This window comes from Venturia canescens, chromosome 1 (genome assembly GCF_019457755.1).
Source record: "Venturia canescens isolate UGA chromosome 1, ASM1945775v1, whole genome shotgun sequence".
Classification (NCBI taxonomy): Eukaryota; Metazoa; Arthropoda; class Insecta; order Hymenoptera; family Ichneumonidae; genus Venturia; species Venturia canescens.
The window spans coordinates 36,693,148-36,713,023 of NC_057421.1; the positions used below are offsets into that span (position 1 = coordinate 36,693,148).

The window sequence follows — 19,876 nt, forward strand, 5'->3', positions numbered from 1 at the left end:
GAAAAAATGGTACACAGGATCTGAATTTTAACCTCAAATATTGGTTTGGTAGTTAAAAATACGTAGGAAAAGTATTACGGTATCCGCCGCACATCCAACTTTTTTATTTTGTGTGCCTGTGTAATTAAACATATCCGTAATATTGAATGAAAGGCAGAATTCTATAATAGAAAAATTTCCTCTTCTTTGAATCACAAAAAGTGACAGACAGCTTACATATAGAAAAATATTAGATATTGGGGTGATAAAAAAAAAATAATTTTTATTTTCGTTCGAAACCAAGCTCATAAGTTTCGTTTAAATATCAAAATAGACCAGCTAAAACATGAGTCCTTAATATTAATATTAAGTTAGTGCGCATCGCTCTTGTCGATTTCCCATAAGATACCAAAAAGTTCTTGGCATATTTTTGTAGAGAATTCAACGCTCTATAAAAGACGACCGATATCACTTTTCGATAAATCGACTCGGTCAACGATTATCCAAGGACAAAGACAAAATTCAAGGTCAATATATTTTTTTCTTCAAAAAACTCTCAGGTTTTTGAGTTCAAAGAGCCTGCAATGGACTGAAACTATGTTTGGAAGCTCCAAAAATTCGAAAAAACACACCTATCGATAGTGTGATCTGGAAACGCCAGACTTTTGCCAAACCGTAGCTGAGTATCAGCCACACCGTGGACCCAAAGACTCGACATACAGTAGTCACTTAGGAGTCAGAGGGGAGCCAAGGTGTAATTTTTTACTTGGGTAGATATCGAAAATTGTGGAGCTGTCGACCTAGCATCGAAAATAGTAGAAGAATATGCCTAGAAATCGAAAAATATAGAGCCATCCCTCTGTACTCGTGTTTATTCTTATTGAACTGCTCCGAAATAGGTTGGCTTCAAGATGCTGTCGCAATAAAAGGAGCGGTTCAGCGCTACCAGAAAACCGCTCGCGCGCTTCAGCGCGCGGGATGCACCCTAGTTAATATCAAACAACCGTTCAAAGCGATATCGACGAATGTATATTTTCCACCGGTATATGATTCCCTTAACCTTGGATAATATTTATACATAAATATCAGATCAAGCAAATATTTACGTTGTATTTGAGACGAGAGATAAAAATAAGACTCAGATTTTATTCCGAAATCATTTGAACCGACATATAAGTTGACCTCTTTTTTTATTTTCCCGTTATTTTTTTCTTCTCATGAGCTCATAAAGTTTTTATTGTTTGTTGATGATAAAATGTGTCATTATGCGTGACAAAACGAGAAAAAAGTATTACGCTGATCGTTAAAGCGTTGAGAGAGTTGGCTAAGATAAATGCTGTTTGGATTAAAATAATTTTCCGGCAAGGCTAATGTGAAATTTTTTTTTCGATATTATTATTCGTGGCATAATCACGCAAATCATTTATAAGGAAGCAGCAGACATCGAAAAGAAGGAAAATTGTATAAAAAGTGTCGTACGAAACCACCGGAGAACTGCATAGCAAACACAATTTGAATAAATATCCTAGACAGACAGACAGACTGCTTCTTTCAGGAAGCAATTCATGACACTAAAGGAAAAATTTTCATGATTTTCGTGATCAACCACAAGTAAGTCAATTTTTCCAAACATGCCAAACGATTTTGCTTCGAACAATAGTCAATATATGTTTGCGTTCTTATATCTTTTAGTAACTTTCATAAAATATTTCATTGAATCTTTATGATAAATTTATTGGGATCGATGTTTCATTGCATCAATATCAACTTGTACTCAGATGATTCGTTTTATATCGAATACTTCATAAACAGTCAATAAAATTCAAAACTGAAGAAAAATGTATACAATCTTATGGGGTGCAACTTATTTTAACTGTTCAGAAAAATAAAGTTTTTAATATCTGGCATGGAGATATTAGGTCTCCAAATATAAAAATTTTTCTATTCACGAAGTAATATGGAGCACCAAACGATAGAAGCTACCTTGCATGGTCAATACCAACCATACTGGGTTGCAACCTCTTCCGATGCTACTATATAGAGCCATCATCCAAGTACATGCCTACAAGAAATTCACTAGACCAAAACTTGATTGATCCTCGTGGCTAGCTAGTCGTGGCTAGATACATACGTATCTGGACTTGTATAGGTGCTAGAGCAATGTTAGATAGATTCGCAATCCAGTGTGGCCACACTTGCGGTTGGCCAGTCGCAATCTCGTTTTATGCTTTATCGAGAACTCCATTGGCTTCTTATGAGTACCGAATTTACCGCTCTTACGGTTAGCCAGTGGTGGATCCGTTTCACTCGATATCCGAAATCATTTTCAACGATCATCATAGAGAATCATTATTAAACCTAGAATGACCGATTGAGGAAACATCTCCTTCTTTAAACACTGGAAAAATTGCTATTATTCAATTCGACTTGACCAATTCGTTTTTCCGAAAAAAAAGATATTGAAAACACGAACTTGTGTAATTACGAAACCGTTTTATTGTTTCTCTAATAATTGTAAAAACACGGAAACCCATCCTTCCAATTCATTGCATATATTCAATCTAGAGTCGCGGCATTGACTCTGAGACAAGTACATTTATGTTATGACGAGTTGCTGCCAGAGACTCTTTACCGGAGCGATAGCGCGTTTCCAATTGTTTTCGATATTCACCGAAAGAATTTGCTTTTCTGCAGTTATTTTAATACTTTCTACAATATAGAAAAAAAAAATCTAAATGTTAACACTCTATATACATTATGTTGACATAAATGAGACTCATTGTTCGCGCAGCGCGCCGTCTAGCATCAGCTACGAGCATGAAAATACTGTAAAAACTATTTTGAAAGGAGTTATCTTACAGACTATGAATTGACTTTATATATATATATATATATACTTATTATCGTATCCCCGTATAGGATTGAAAATTCTGCTTATAACGCATGTGTACGTGCGCGCGCTCGTATATGCCTCGGCATGAAGCATTTTGCAAGACATTTTCCTCGAGCACGCGCGGAAAGAGTAAAATTCATGGGAGATTTAAGAGAGCACACATTTCGAATCAGCGGAGCACCGGAACGAAGGAAAATGCATTGGGTTGTCCCTTAAGGGTACATTTCCACTTCCGGTTCCGTGAGATACGTCACCGGTTTCAGGAAATACGAACCGAATAAGGTCGAAGGGGAGAGAACGATAAGAAGACGGAATGAGTGGGAGGGACAGTTAGCTTTCTATTTACCTTCATATGGAGACATATGAAGGTACGTGCGCGTATGTGCTGCACGAATGATGAACGCATCCGGTAATAGGTGTGACTGGTTTGATGTTAACAAGAGCTCGGATGCTTCCGGCTGAGCTATGTTCGCACTAACCCACATCCGTTCGATCTACCTCCTCTATCGAACTATATATACACACAAGTATGTTGCATATAAGAACATATGTCTACATGCGACAGTCAAACACGTGACGTTCTATATACACACCTGCTCTGTTCCTATTATGCGTAGCGAGAGGGTGAATTCTCAAACCGAGTCAATCTGTGGAATACAATGGTGGATACGAACGTTTCGTACTTTGCAAGTTTCTAAGATGAGCCAGTGGAGAAATTAATTTTGCCTGAAGCTTCGTCACCTTGAAACCTCATTTTCTCACTTCCCCGTTGGTAAGTTGAGTAAAAGGATTAACACAAAATTCACAGGATTGATGGATATTTCGTGGAAAATATGAGCTACATCCGGATACATTTCCTTCTTTCATGGGCAGCACAAGATTAAATATTTAGGCTTATGGATGATGTGATATAGTATTTTCTGTTAGATCAAGGCTTTTTCCAAATTAAGGAAGACCACGCGAATCTAATGGAAATCAGAAATTCCAACTTTAAGAGTTGAAATTTGGAAATATACTAGAAATATACACCGTTAATTTATTCACGGAATTATTATACATTTAGGCTCTTACAGCAGGCACGCTAATGAAATAGAACCCTCCCAACCTTAAAGAACCAAAAACGAGAATAAGAAAATAGAATGTTTTTAGAGATCAATGACGTATTGAGAAACCCTTGTTACCGGTTAAAATGACTAGGGAATGGAAAAAAGAAAAACGCTTATTTGAGGTTAACGAGTAATAACGAAATTAATAGTGCAAGTAACAGGTTTAAAATATAGATATAGCATACGCATAGAAACAAAAAATGGCTGTTATGTCACCCTTTGTTTGACGATTGTACTATGAAAGTATTTTAATTGCGAGAAGGAATTGTAATCGTTTCTTTGATCATAAAGAGAGCAAAAAAATTCAGTTGCTTCTTTGAATCAGGAAGTAACGCATGACCTTCCTTAAAAAACATCACGTAAAATTTTTCATCACACGGGACTAAAAGCATGGCGATAAAGTTCTATGATTCTCACATCGTTGAATATTTACCAACAGGGCTCATAAATTTTCGATCAATTTGAGTAAAATATGCTTAAAACGTAATCATAACATCACCCTCATTACGTCAGTGACGCGACTCAAGAAAATTTTCAACGGCTATGGTAACGTCTGTTCAGTGCTATACGTTCTCCACTGCAAAATATTCTACCTGTAACTTCTAAATCCGTACCGGCCCTCGCGGTGGTAAAATTATATATGCTCATTATCACGAGAGAATTACTAGTATGCTACAGCCATACTTTAGTTTCGAACGAATTGTTATTGGACTCACTCATATTAAATTCGGAAACGAAAACAAGTATACTCGCCATTACTATTCTGACAGTAAATATAATTATCTAGCAGTACATGAGGGAAAGCATGGAATTAGTACTTTGCAGAATAAGACCGTACTAGCTACAATCGGATTAATTTCTCTTCTTACCGAATCCGAGTTCAGGATTTTAAATGATTCAGATGCACAACGAAACTCCCTCTCTGAATGTATAGTCACAGTGCTGACTTTGAGCAACAATTAAAATCGTATGTTCGTGTCTACACTCAGTTAACGTGAGTATTTTCACCTGAGCTTTGTAACAAGGAATTGTAACGCTTCAAATTTAAGTTCCCAATCACTTGTTCTCCTTTCTACTTTCGACGAAGTTTCCTTTCTAGATTCTCATTCTTACTGTTCTGAGCAAAACCGTACGTTGTAACATTTTATTTTTTTCAAAATGGTCAAACTTGATATGTTCATTTGGAAACAATTTCGTGACTAATCGATTGTTTGAAGAAACATTATTCGAAAATATTAATGTTCACAAATAATAAGAATACTCGAAAATATCTTAATTGTTGAATATTCGTTCTCCGAAAAATGTTGTATCAGAAATTTATATTTTTTTCCCATACTTCCCATTTTTCCCAATGATTCTGAATATCATCTGTGTCTTCTGCATTCCTATTCTCGGAAGATTTCATCTATTTGGACACTTCTCGATTTGTGAGAAAATAATTAAAAATCGAATATTATCGAGCATTTCAATTATCAGTTTTGTTTCTGCACGAATAGCGGCGAGACCAAATGAAGAAGAGTTTAAAAGTGAATATATCGAAACAGGAATGTTTCAAGCATACACATTAAATAATTGGGTCACAAAGAGCACAGTTAATCAGCCTAAGAATCCAAGTCGTAAAAGAATACAAGAATGACGAATAAAGTTGTAGCAAGGCTATTGAAACCCAACTTAGAGAAATATGACATCTGGCGACAAAGGGTGAAAAAAGAAGGAATAAGAGTGGTCAGTTAATACGTGTGTTCTTCTGTGGATTTTAATCAATTGCAAGTCAATTTGTACAAGCTGTAAAAATGCTTCCTGTAAATATTCGTCGCGTGCATGACCGAGAAAAAAATTTTGATTAGGTTGTACACGGGTGTGACATTTCATCCAAAAAAAATATAGAGTTGAGCTTTCTAGGTTCATAGTTTAAACCACATTATATAATATTATATAATATTTTAAAAACTTATAAACATTCTGACAGAAAATGAATGTGACACCTAAGAGATGTTTATGTGTCACTGGAACTTTTCTGCGCCATATTTAATAGACCCCACCCAAATGTTGGATCCCAATAAAAGGGGATATCTGGTCACAATTTCGATGGATCATCATGAGATGATGGAGTGAACAGACGAACTGGGTGATTCCGGCAAACACGTGTGTTAAAAAACTAATAATACCGGTGCGATGCAAAAAACAGATTAATTCGAAGGTCGCAAAAGTTTGTTCTTCAATCTGGTTCTATTTCTACATATACATATTCCCTTACGTAAGAACGCATAGAACATGAAAAACTTTCGTATACGCGTCTTATTATCCATATTAGTATTGTAACGACTTGCTCTGTAACTACTTTGAATGTATAATAATAAATTGAGTTCGTGAATTATAGCGCTTGAAAAGTTTTTCGATGAATGCAACATCGCGCAACTAATACGAAGGTCCAAATTCAACTTAGGAGCAACACACCCGAGACTTCTGTTCGTTCAAAAGTTAATACCTGTAAATACATGAAATATTGCTACTTTCTCTGAACACGAAAAAATCTCATACTTTAAACTTTGGATGCGCGTCGACGGGGTTTCAATAAATGTAAAATAGACGATTGAACATTTCTTTAACAAGTGACTGAATGTCAACAGGCAACATCTTATACTACCGAAGAGCTCTTCGTCCGTGTTTCTGAACTTCGAGGAGACGGTTTCTTCAGCACTTATAGCACAGTGGATTCAATTTATAATTCTTAGCGAACAATCCATAGCACGTTGGATGTTCGAAACATTATTAAACGAAACATTTCGAAGACTAGAATATTGTGACTAAAATTTTGTAATGATTTAAACATTAGTTTCCGACCAGAAAATCTAATGAGGGCTGAGCGAGGCATGAAACAAGCGAGCTGGCGCCATGCAGTACCATATCAGAACGCCTCGCGCAATTGTGACATGAATATTTTACTTGAATTCTTATTAAAATCTTCGTGCAGTGATGTTGGTTAAAGTTAAATTGAATTTCTCATGTTTCTCTCCAGGAGTGATTAATGCTTCCACGAAATCTGAGCAGAGTTTAATCGAAATGAACATTTTTTCGCCGCGGTGAAAAAAAAGGTAATGCATAGTGCCCGGAGCAGGCTATTTATAAGGAACGTCCCAACGCACGAGTGGGTTCTCCATGTCGCTTGTGATAATTTTTTTCTATTCTCCTATTCCGTTCCGGAACACAATTATTCGTGTTTTTACGGAGTGTTGTATAAACTAGATAAACGTAGTTGAATATATTTTGATGGGCCAGCTATTGAATTTTCAGCAGAATTGAAAAATTATTTAAATTCAATTTTGCTGTGTCGCAAGTTCACTGTTACTCAAGTTAACAGTTACGTAGTTGTGAAGTCGTGGCATAGTTGCTTCGACATGAAATATGACTTTTATTCCTATTGCAGTTGAATAGAACAACAAAAAAAGAGTTCAATAAAATTTTTTTTTTTTTAATATTAAGTTTTTGAACGATGTTCTCAGCCGAATAATGAAATTTTTCAGATTCCTCTACAGTGGAAGACCAGGTTTTCAATGAATGGTGAAATATTTTCCGTTAAGTATACGAAAAATGCATGCTAGTGTAAATGTATCTTAATTTGTGGTTCTTGTATGCCGAAACTATTGATTTTACGGAAAAAATGGTGAGCTCGTAAATTATAGGTAATTTTCTCTAATTTAATTAGTTGCATAACTATTTTCATCGTAAAATGAGTCGGAAAGGAGATGTCGCCAAAAAACAATTTTTGGGGGCCATTTTTCCAATATAGCGGCGCGAGTGGTAAAGATACGGCGTGGCAAAGTGGAAATTTAGATTAAAAAGGCAGTGGACTATTTCACAGGACCGGCCGACGGCAAGCAGGTGATCTAACTAATAGATCACCTTAAGTAAACGCAATGTAACCAAAATAGCACGAAATAAGAAGAAAAAAAATACCAACGACATAATTGCGTTGAAGAGATCAATGTTTTTTCATTCCACTATTCTCTATACTATTGCGTGAGAACAAGAAGGGCTAGCCAATGCAGATGGAAAATTGTTCAGTTTTCCCTCAAAGATAGGTTTTGTAATCCACCCAAGCGTAACTAATCTTTCAGAGCATGGTGCGTTCCTTTTTTCATGCTCACGACCTTTATTTCGATACGTTCGAGCGTGAACCGCCCTCAATGTCTACCGGTTGGGCTCTCGTCCATGGCGTGGGCAGGCCCATTTATTTGTAAGCTCAAACTCGGATCCGATTCATAGCTATGCTCCGTTGGATGATAATATAAGGTGCCCAGGATAAGAAGAGGAACGTAAAAAAATGTAGGGAGAGCAAATCGTTAGCTTCTTTTGTTATTTTGAGAGAACGACGATCGGAAAATAACCTCGTTCATTCCGTGAAAATTGGAAAAATAACCATAATTAAATGATCAAACGAACTTGCATGTAAGGAAGTTCGATCGTAATTGTATGAGATGCCTCTTCCGATAGATCATGTTGTAGTTCCCTCTATCATGACCAACATCTGCACACATTTCACAGCTAACTAGCAATGTTATGTTTGGACTGTTGCCCCATCAACTGTTGTTATTTAATATCATTATTTTAAAGTGTTGCTACAATTGTGGGTAGACATCTATGCGATGACAAGGGTAAACAGGTATCTTTCACGTGTATTGCAGGGTGGGCTATGATTTATCGGAAGAGGCGTCTCATACAATTACGATCTAACTTCCTTACAGGTAAGTTCATTTGATCGTTTAATTCTATTTCGAGTCTCTTCCGATAAATCACGTTGTAGATATTTACAGCGAAGTGTGGCCACTAAGTACCTATAAAACTAAATAAAAAATTCACGTGTTTATGAACTGTTGTAACATTATTATATTTCTTTAAACGTCGCAATTAAACATAAACTAATCTCCTATAACTGCTTCCGCGAAACTTGAGCTGTTCGAAATAATTGGTAAATCATAAAATCTTGCAAACGTCTTTGATGTTTCCGTCCATCCTGCTGCTTTTTTAATATTATCTATATTGACACCTTTTCATTTTGCGACGGAAAACGACGCATGACCCGTACTATGCGTCGAAAAAATATTTGTATCTATGCCACTCTTTCCCAGCATACTTTTTATCCATTTGGCGAGCGTTTGCGACGAAATTCCACTATTTGTTTTCTTTCTCGAAATAAAAAGACTTTCATAGTAATTTTTTACTTTCTTTGTCCATTCTATATATGGCCCATTCTTTATGTGATTTTATACATGTAAAAAAAAGTTTTTAGCTAAACTTTTAGCTCATCTCCACCCGTTCCGGAGTTATCAATTTTTGCTTAAAAAATGTATAACTATGATTATGATAATGTCACTTAATACGGGTTGTTTTTTTTTCATTTTTAACGCTCTTCCTAAATAAAAATTTAAAAACTGAATAATATTTTTTTCAATACTTTTTCAGAATTTTTTAGTCAAAAAATTAGTTTCTCGTTCAATGGGACCCTTTCAATTTTTTTTCAAAAAAATTCACAAAATTCTGCGTTAAAAATCAAAATTTTTGAGCAAGATGAGCTTCAAATAACTTCTAGTAAAAAAACTTTTTTTTTCAATCATTTCGATTTATTTTTCTTTTAAGATCACGTACTTCCTTCAATCAGTCTCAAAATACATAACTTTTCTCTTACATTTTACATCTTACTTGATTCACTATCATTGCAGACTATTTCTTTTATTTCTTATTATTTTGAAAACTATGCGTTTTTATTTCCATTGATCTAGAAAGTCTTTTTAGACTAATTGTGTTATCAGTATTCGGTGTGGCAGAATAAATTTGTTGTGTGTTGGGTATGAATTGAGCACTTATAAAACAATTCAACAATTTTTTCTCCATTGATTAATACTCAGTTTTAATTTTAAAAATACTCACGTCCTTACGTGAGTATTTTTTGTGGGCAAGATAACTCTTCCATGAATGACATTGTATAGTAATATCCGTTTTAATTCGGATGTGTTTCAGTGAAGCACTTTTTTTAGCTGTAGTGTGTTGAAAAATAGAATAACAATTTATTCAGTTATGATACCAATTTTTGGATTGGAGAAAATATTTCGTTTGAATTATTCAGACTCTTTCTTAGGTATGAAATTTTAATTTTATTTCGCAACACTAAAGTCGCTTTTTTTCTTGGTAAAGAAATTTGCATTATCCCCTCATTTTTTCAAACCGCATTCTTTATCGTGTGATTCAAATGCCTTTTTTAATATTTCTATCCCGTTCCCCTCCGTATTTTTTTTTGCATTCGAGGTGTTGAAAGTTTATACAGCCGATCTCACTATCTAAATTTTTTCTGACCATAAGAGATAATAGAGCAAACTGTAAAATACGATCAAAGAATTTTCAATATAAAATCGTTTAAGCAATAGTAAAAGCGCTGGTCATTCTGTAGAGCGGAAACGGTAATTTTTGCTCACAAGTTTGTGCTCGGCGAAGGGTGCCAAGCACGTTTGCACTCGAAGATTATTCTATGAGTACAAAAAGTATGTACCTTTTCCAAACTGGTATCTGTGAAAAGTCGTGAAAATAGCGTGCAGCGTAAAGAGTCTCCGTCGAGATGCTCACGAGTGCTTTGCGGAGGGAAGCTCATCTTCTGTGAGAACTTTTGACTTTGTGCTAAAGCTAATTTGATTTATCTTGGCATCGTCACTTAAGATTCAAATCCCGTTGGCTCAGTCAAGGGGCCTCGGTTACTCTTTTTTCTTATTACTCTCGCCCTTTCTTGGGCATAAATTTACGAGGAAATGAATAATCGAAGCAAAGTCGATTGACCTTTTTCTGTTACGTCGTATGGGTAATATACTTTTATAAACGATTAACTTGTTAGAGTCTTAGATTTAAAAAAACGAAACCAATATTAAATTTGACTAAATAATTTATTTCGTTTGTGCTTACATTTTTTCAAATAGTGATTTTCAAGTAACGGAAGATGTCTCTAGTCGCGTATTCGTCAGTTTTCTAAAAGTCAAATTCAAGGAGTGGATGGGGATCTCGTTCCTGTACAAACTCGGGGCATCCAATTTAAGTAGGCTGTAAAGAGAAAACTGAACCAATTGTTATGGCAAAAGAAAATGCAAAAGAATCAAGACTTATTTCACCGAGGAGCAGGTTAACTTCTCAGGCTGAAATAACAAGACTTAAGGATGGCCTGCATAACCTTTTGCGCAATCCTACAGCCAGAAGGTGTGCTACCAACGAAAAATTTCTTTCAACTGCTCGGATATTACGTTTTAAGGTATAGCACAAATCGTCTGACAGAGCGATTTTGAGAAATTCGATAAAAAAAAAAAATTTCCGTTACCATGGGAGTAATCTTATAATTATTCCGAAAGAAATGAATGGATCGAAATTTTGGAGTGTCAGTCGAAGCGCAAATACAAAACGGAGATTTTAAGCCTTGTTGCATTGAAATCTATGTAAAATTGACGTCAAATTTCCATTTTTAAATTTTGGTCGAAAAAAGTGATCGACTATACACCGGTTTCGTCAAATTTTGGTTAGCCGGAACTACGTCTTACTGCGCGATCGTCGTATTCTCAATCATCGATTGCCTTGCTCTCACGAAGGTAGCCCTGAATCGTTTGACAGCCGAAACTGCGAGCTCGTCCGGCAAGCATAAATTTCCCGGTTTCATTACTTGAAAAAAATCGGGATGTTGCTTGCGTTGTGGATTATGGAGAAAAGTGTTGTGTTGTGCGGAAACGTAACAAGTATTGAACCGGGATTTGTAGAAACGATTATTTGTGCAAACAGTGCAGGCAATAAACATAATATAATGGTTAAGCGCTCGAAAAAATGTATATCTTTTTAAGGTTGATGGGTGACGGTTACGTGATTTTTCCAGCAACTATATTTTTCGAAAAAAATAATTTTATTATTTTAGAAATATAATTGGTAAAGAACCAACATTTTTATACAATTTTATTATTAAATAAACGTTTGAAGAGTTCATTTTGACTAGCGTGGTGCAACAGCTGCCGCTGCTGTTGATGTCACGCTGTCAGATTTTGTTTACAAATTTTATAGGTTGTGAAGTGAGTTTACTGTCCAAAGTAGTATTGCAATGGAGGAAAATGAAAAAATGAACGATCAAAAAGTTTACCAGGATAAAAATCGTCGTTTTGGAAAAATTTACAAAAAAAAACGTAGCGAAGCTAACGAACGACAAAATATGACCAAAAGTTCGAACTGACCTCATATGCGATCTTTCATTGAATGCAGCGTTGTCAAACGTTACTGATCCATTTGTCGTGTATTCCGAATGATTTTTTATTAGATATTTTTTCATATTTCAGCCGATTTTCAATGGTAAGCTTTAAAAACTAAAATACTCATGTATTCTTGAATATCCACGAAATACAACGATCGATTTTTTTTTGCGAAATTTTGGATATAACTAACGAAAAAATTCAATAACTTTTCATGTGTGTATGGCTTTCATATACCGGAGTGTAAGTATAAGTGTCAGAGAAAAGTCGATATTCAATAATTAATTTGCTGCTAAACTACACGGTAACTAACGTCGAAATTTTTCAAATCTATCCAGTACGTAATCATTTTTGCCTACCAAAACTATCGTCGCGTTATCTTGGATAGCGAATATTCACCCATCTACACGTTCAACATCGCTTATTGAAGCGAGAACCCAGTGGTTTATTACCGCTCGAGATTCCAATTTTTATTGAACTACCCAACGATAGAAATCGTTGGAGATCTACAGAAGAACGATCGTTCTTTCTCATAAACAATATCATTTTTTTATTTATTTACACCGCTTTCTCAAGCGAGAACCCAGCGGTTCGCTGAAGATTTTGATTCTTATTGAATTACTCAACGATGAAAATCGTTGGAGATCTATAGGTGAACGATTGTTCTTCAGATCTAAAACGTGTAAAAATTAGATCCACAATAGCATGAAGAGAAAGCAGTTGGATGGGCACATCCAACCACCTCTTTTCAATGGCAGCATTTACAATTACGATTACGCTTACAACAGCTTCTTCTTATCCACTTTCATCCCTCTTTGTCCGTTTTTTTTCTTCCTCTTTCTCATATCTCGGACCTTCTTAATCCTAAGCAAACTCTTCTTAAGGTACCCAGTTCCTAGCGAACCTAACACTGTCTGTCTCTGATCAAACATTTGTCTTTACTACTCGGTTGATTAAACACCTCGTGAGTTTGTACTGCGTTCCTAGACGAAGTGGGCGCTCTCGTCTTTCTATCGTCCTATCGCACCAGCACCGTCAGAGCCTGTTGAAACGAATGAACGTTGGTGCGAAGGTAGGAACTACGGAAGAAGAACACTCGGGTGATTCAGATGTGGAGCCGCGATGATGTGGATGCCGGATTATATTCTTGCGTTCTCGTTCTGATAATAGAGGAGGATGCATTTCGAGAGTTGAGCGGTAAATCCTGGCTGCTAACACTGCCTACGACAAAGCACGAAGCATCAAGTATGCGTGGTTATTTCCTATTCTTGGCCGCGTTACGGCGCGCTGGATATTCTCTATAGATCATATTTTCCTCAATGCTCCGACTTCGCTTAGATTTTCGAAGGCCGCATCAGTCGTCCGATTCCATTATAATAGAAAGTGGGTATGCATGAAACAGGATCCCAAATCTTGTCTGCGGATATTGTTAGTGTAAACATGTCATTCTAAGCCAGGATTGAGGTCGCTCAATACAGATATTAAGATGTGTCACATAACAGCCTGACGTCTTCATTAAAATAGCCGCAGAGTCCCTACGAATATGACACTCGAAATGTGGAAGATTTTGTGTATAGGACTAATTTCGCTCTCGGGTATTCTATTAAACAACAATGGCTTTCTTAACTAATAAAACGGGTTTTCGAATATCTGCAGCAAATTAATACGTCCAAGGAAGAAACATTTCTACAACCGAAAATGGGAAATCGAAAAACTGTCTCCGTCCCGTTTTTTATCAGAACCTCCTGGATCGAAATCCCAGAAGTATAAAGAAATGTATTTAAAAGCGGTTTAGTTATAATATATAGTCGATCTACTTTTACGTGCGCGAAACGAGGAGTAAATGCAAAATTGGTATAACGAGCTTTCATGATAAGTCTGTTCGAGTGAAAGAGACGCAGCTAGTGGCAGCTCGAAGAGTCGGTGCGAGGCGTAAGTAGTATGAGGCCGAGTATAGTCAGACTATGGTCAGGTGCTTGTGTTACGGTCGCCAAACGAATCCCTGTATAATTAGCGAATCGATCTTCATGACTACGATATACCTGTATTTTCATTTAATTATAGTTCCGATCGTGTTCTAACATCTCCGGGCACCAACGAAACTCCACTTATTCACACTATCCCTATACGTATAAGTGTACTTATCTATATACATATATGCACATGTATTGGATGGATGGTACATGTCTGAGTGGACCTGTTCTACGGTACATGCGTACGTGTTAGTAGTCTACGTTTGGGTCCACGACTGATACGAAAGTACTAGTACACCACACCGCACTAACTCTCTCGTAGCCTCTATCTAATACCTACTACTCCTCCTCCTCCTCCTCCTCCTCCTCCTCCCCTTCTCGCCCATTTCCCCAGACCTTGCCACGTTGTTCGTACCGCTAATTTATCATTGTCCGCCTGTATGCGAACGAAAGGAGGAGCGTGGGACACGCTATATTGCCGATTTCAACGTGTTATCGTCCCTCGTTGTACCGTTCACGGCTTTAACCAGGATTCCGCAACGAACGAGGACTCGTTCGTTTTCGAACTCGAACAGGGAAGAATCAATAATATTCTTTATTTTTTAAACTGCACATGGAATACGTTTTATTTTTTTATCGAAATTTTCTCCAAGAAATGTAGCGATAAAAACTTTTGTTAATGTTGTAGAGAAGTATCTGGCCTACGATCGGAATTAAGGAAAGGCATGAACTGATGAGAAAGAATTTTTTATATTGCTAAATTCGCAGGAAACAGAGCTCAGGTTTAAACGAGTAAATTAAGGAATCAGTCATTATCGCTGGTTTTTCTGTGTCCTTACTGCAAAGGTTTGAGTCAGGATTGGAATTTTTTATTTTTATATCAAACGCATCATAGCTCAACATTGCCACATCGATTTCCTTCAAGTTCGGAATATTTAATTTGTATTCAAATATTGAATAAAATAAAAACGATTTTTTTTTCTCATTTAGTTTTCTAGATAAGAGACGCAGATTATACACTTTTGGAGCAAAGAACCACACTTATATAAACAAATAATCGTTACAAAAGAAATAATCGAAAACGTTAAAATGCCAACAAAGTTAGAAGATTCGATTCGCAAATTAGGAAATCATACATCTCGAATTGTATGGATCACCGTTGTGTAACGCGTCACAATTAATCGTCACTAGATACTGCAATACGAATACAGTACATATATTCGAAGTAACATTTTTTTTTACGTTCCATCCCACCCACCAGAAAATATAGTGTAACCATGCCTTCAGGCAGTAAAGTTATCGGTATTAAATTCTCCTAAATAAGTAAAAGTTTATGAATTTATTTCTTTACATAATATATACTATCGTCTCAATAAAGTAAAGGATTAAACGCTTTTGCTAGGGTTGTAGAAAATCGCAAATATTGATTTTTATGCAAAGGACGCTTATCATTGTACAGTGTATAACGCTTTAATACAGAAGATAAATGTACCTGGTGGTGCAAAGATAAAAATTTTAATCAACTAATGGGTTATTCGTTGCATGCAACGTCATATAATCGTTTCTTCCGCTCGCGCGGCTTGAGGAGATACGCTTCATTTTCGATACTAATTAATTGCAGAACTAATCGAATCGTAGAGCCTCCTACCCTTCTGCCGGTAAATACTGGATGCCAATTGTTCTGATGAATCGACAGAGCGTACTGATTTCTACTAATGCTTCAACTCAAATCAAATCACGTGAAGCTATTTTATATTTATATGGTTTTTTTTTTATCTCCGTAGCGTCACATTTTTATCATTCCGCTCTCTTACCACGCGATATCGCAGCATTTTTCTTTGCAATCGCGTGTCAGGTCCTACAGTTTTAATACTATCGAGGTTGGTTGTCGAGGAAACGACAAAAACAGCACTGTGCGCCAGGAACGTAAATGATGATTGGTACATTTTCAAAATGAAATCATTTCTTATTTTTTTTCTTATGCATTAGAATGCCTCACTTTGTTTTGTACTACATGAAGAATAAATAAGGGCATTTTCATTTCTCTTTACATTCACGTACACTGTGTTTCATTTTTTATAGAATAACATTTTTTTTTCTCGTCTGATTCACGAACTAATGTTATGTAATGGCGAAAATCTACAGCTTCAATATAAAGTGAACATCTGAGAATTGAAATCATCCATCTACGATTAGAAAACTAATGCACGTGCCGATATATAAAAAAGCTGACAATGAGCGAGTCCGTCAATTATCTGTCAAATAGCGTTAAATTCCGCATGCATCTCATCGAATATGGGAACCAATAAAAGCAATCAGAGATGCAATAACGGCAGATTATTTAGCCGATTCGTGGGTGAAGTCAGAGACGAATTGTGGACTATGTGAAAACAACGGACGCTTGCTGGGTGGATTTTGTATTGTCAACTGGTGACGTTCCACGCATGTATATAGAACTGCTCTCGTATTTTGCTCTTATCTGTAACGTTATTTTTGTTGGTTGTCATATTGTAAAAAATAGCTACTCTACATTACGTTGATTTCATTTATGAGATAATATATGGAACGAATGTGTGGATGCATGGTTTGGACTAAAAATCTGTATCAACTGTGATGCAGGCGTCATCGCGTCCATGATTTTGCAATTCGCAAATATTTCATGTTGAATTACGGATGTGATTGTGATACAAATGTATCCATGCAAATTTGCTGCAACGTTACTAACCTCGGGTAGATTTTCTCATTATTTGACCTTCATTTGCAAATATTTGTAATCTTTATATTATGGAGAAGACGATTTATCGTCCATGGTAGCTTCACAACCACAAAAAGTTCTTTTCATAATTTGACTTTAGGCTAAACTTGAAGATTCCACACGAGCTAAAGAAGAATGGTGTGCATGCGCAATAGCCACAAGTATCTTTCACATTTCAACCTATGTAGAAGGCTACTCCACTATCTGTCAGTTTAAAATTTGTATTTCTCAGCTAAAGTTTTGCTACGTTGGAACCATTTATGAATTGATTGAATTATTACTGATTCGTTGATCTGTGGTGTGACAGGAGAATAAAATTTCTTTGAGATCAACGCTCGACTAAAACTCCTCGAATGTGCCGAACTTGTGTCCACACATTGTCAATAATATTAGGCAAAACGAATTTATTATAAGTTCATGAAATCTCACGTTCATCGAAGACTCGGCGCGTCGCTCATATATTAGAATTACATCTTGACCGACAAGTGCTCGAAGGATAGAGAAACAATAGCGAGAATCATCGCTCGGACCAGAATAAAGCTAGTTCCAGGGTTGACATATGCAATTATTGATTTTCGATGACTGGGGATCCAGCTATCGAGAGCGGGGAGAAAAGCGGATCACCAGCATTTGTTTCTGGAAGAAAATTAATCGCTTCGGTCTGAATCTGATAAACTGCGATCTAAATCCTTGAAGACTTCGGTCTCAATTCTTGTAGATTTCGGTCAAAATTTTCGCAGAGTTTGGACAAAATTTTCATAGATTTCGATAAGAAGTTCTTGCACGTCGGTCTCGGTCGAAGTTAAAATTCGACATTCTTCTCGTCTGTTGGGCGGACGTTCGAACGATAATAGATCTTATTGGTCGAAAGTGATTGTCAAACCATTATCTATTAATCAGTTAAATTGTGAACTCGTAAGAAAGAGTTAGGCAACCACTGTTTGATGGAATTTCGTCAACTCTCGAGGAGTTTTTCTAACATCAAAAATAATTTCAAGGAGGAATATTATGAAATAAATTGTCAAAGTCGCCAAGGCGTGTCTTCTTATTTTCTTGTCGTCAACAAAAGTTTATAAGTCTCTAAAGAAAAGTATGATTTGTCAGCTTTGGATACCTTTCCTTGATTTGATGATTTCCTTGTGACTCACTTTGATTCATCAGTCTCGATAATTCAATAAACATTATAATTGCTAGAATAATCTAGCTGGCGCCCGACATTAATTTTATAATTATTAATAAAAAGCCCTGACAATAGAGGGACCACGGCCGCGCCAGGTGAAGGAAAGTATTCGGTCTCATCAGAGGATTCCGTATTCTTTTTCGAAGATTGCTCGACTTGAGTATTATTTCAAATGTCGTTTCACTGGTGAAGCACTTCCCTTCGGGTCGAGTATCGATTCCTCATAATTGTTTATATTTGCAGAACAAATCTGTATTGAATTGGGTGAAGCTTGTAAAATGGGTCACAACAAAGTAATTTTTTCTTCTACCGTTCATAACGATTGCAAGTATATGCAATGATTGAATGTTTAAGTTGAAGGAATTTTAGTTAAGATTTTTCTTGATGGCTAAACTAAATTGGTTGCACAATTTCATTTCGAGAAAGCAACATAACTTACCTCATAAAAAAATATTAATTCTTAATTGTGCTGTGCAAATTTAGTTGAAATAAGCGAGTAATAGAAAAAAATAGAATACATCTCACCGCATTTTCCGCGAAATGCGACACTGACGTTGGCTCCGCGGGCACAGGCGGATCTGTTCAAGTCACAGACTGTAGGATAATCGATGCCATCCGTGCCACAAACTGGTCCAGATCCCTCGTGATCTCCGAGACTTGGACAGCTCTCGAGACACTCGCACTTTGCTTCGGTTCCATCTCTGCTTCTGACGCATTGCGACCCCTGAGAACAGTTGAGTTTGTTGCACGGATCCTTGAGCTCTGTAATGAGAAAGGAGTGAAGAAAACTGTTTATTCCAACAGTTCCGTAAACTTTTTGAATTGCGCACTCTGCCAATGTTTAAAATTAAGTTTATAAATTTTTAAATACAGTCATGGCAACGTTATTATTCATTAGTGCAAAATATTCCTAGTTTGCAAGGATAATTAAAAATCTCTAGGATCAAAAAGTTGCTTCTCGACTGATGGATAGCTTCAAATGTATGTAAAGATTATTATTGAATGATCATCGGTCGGGGCATTGATCTTACCAGTATTCTACTTTGAGTGACATTTAATCGTAGATACCTTTTGGAAATACGTAGCATCCCTGTGACACGGACAGGGTCGCAGTAAGGGCCAGTACAGCGAACATGTTCTTTAGTTTTATGTTAAATTTAATCACAAAACTGCAAAAAATACTGCAAATTATTCAGAAATCGAACTTAAAAAACACTAACTATATTCATATTAACCAAAAAATTAATAACAAGTATCGAAAGTTTTTTTTTGACGGTTACAGGAATCGAATAAACGTTGATATTTCAAAATTCACATTCCGTATCTCAGTTCGTGTAAATTATATCTCTATACGCTGAGTGCTTTTTTCTATTTATTTTAACAATAGTGCAGCCGATTCTCAACATTTTTTTTTCTTCTAAATGTTAGCTCGATTGAAAAAAGGATGCATTATAGAATAACGAATAACAGGCATTGTGAATCGCTATTCTATATAATAGACAGGGTGGTACTTTATTACAATTCGATCGTTCGTCATCTTATATTGACATACAATCCGTTCGTATGTCAATTCAAGCTAAATTCAATTTTGTTAAAAAGAATATTTTAAATTTGCAAACATTAATTGAAACTTAATATGCCAAAATGAAGGAAGAATCATTGCTTAGGAAAATTGGCCGAGAGTCCTAAATAAAAATGAGGCCAAACAAAAGTTTCGGCAGATTTGTTT

General features: G+C 36.1%; 1 protein-coding gene across 3 annotated transcripts in view; it reads right to left on the reverse strand.

Moving 5' to 3' along the window:
• LOC122417151 (agrin-like) overlaps positions 1-19,876 on the reverse strand; it is a 351,440-nt gene that overhangs the window by 35,905 nt on the left and 295,659 nt on the right. For all 3 annotated transcript variants that reach the window (XM_043430457.1, XM_043430466.1, XM_043430448.1), the window contains exon 6: positions 18,673-18,909. In XM_043430457.1, coding sequence (XP_043286392.1) covers positions 18,673-18,909 — 237 coding nt within the window. The remainder of the gene's footprint in view (positions 1-18,672; positions 18,910-19,876) is intronic.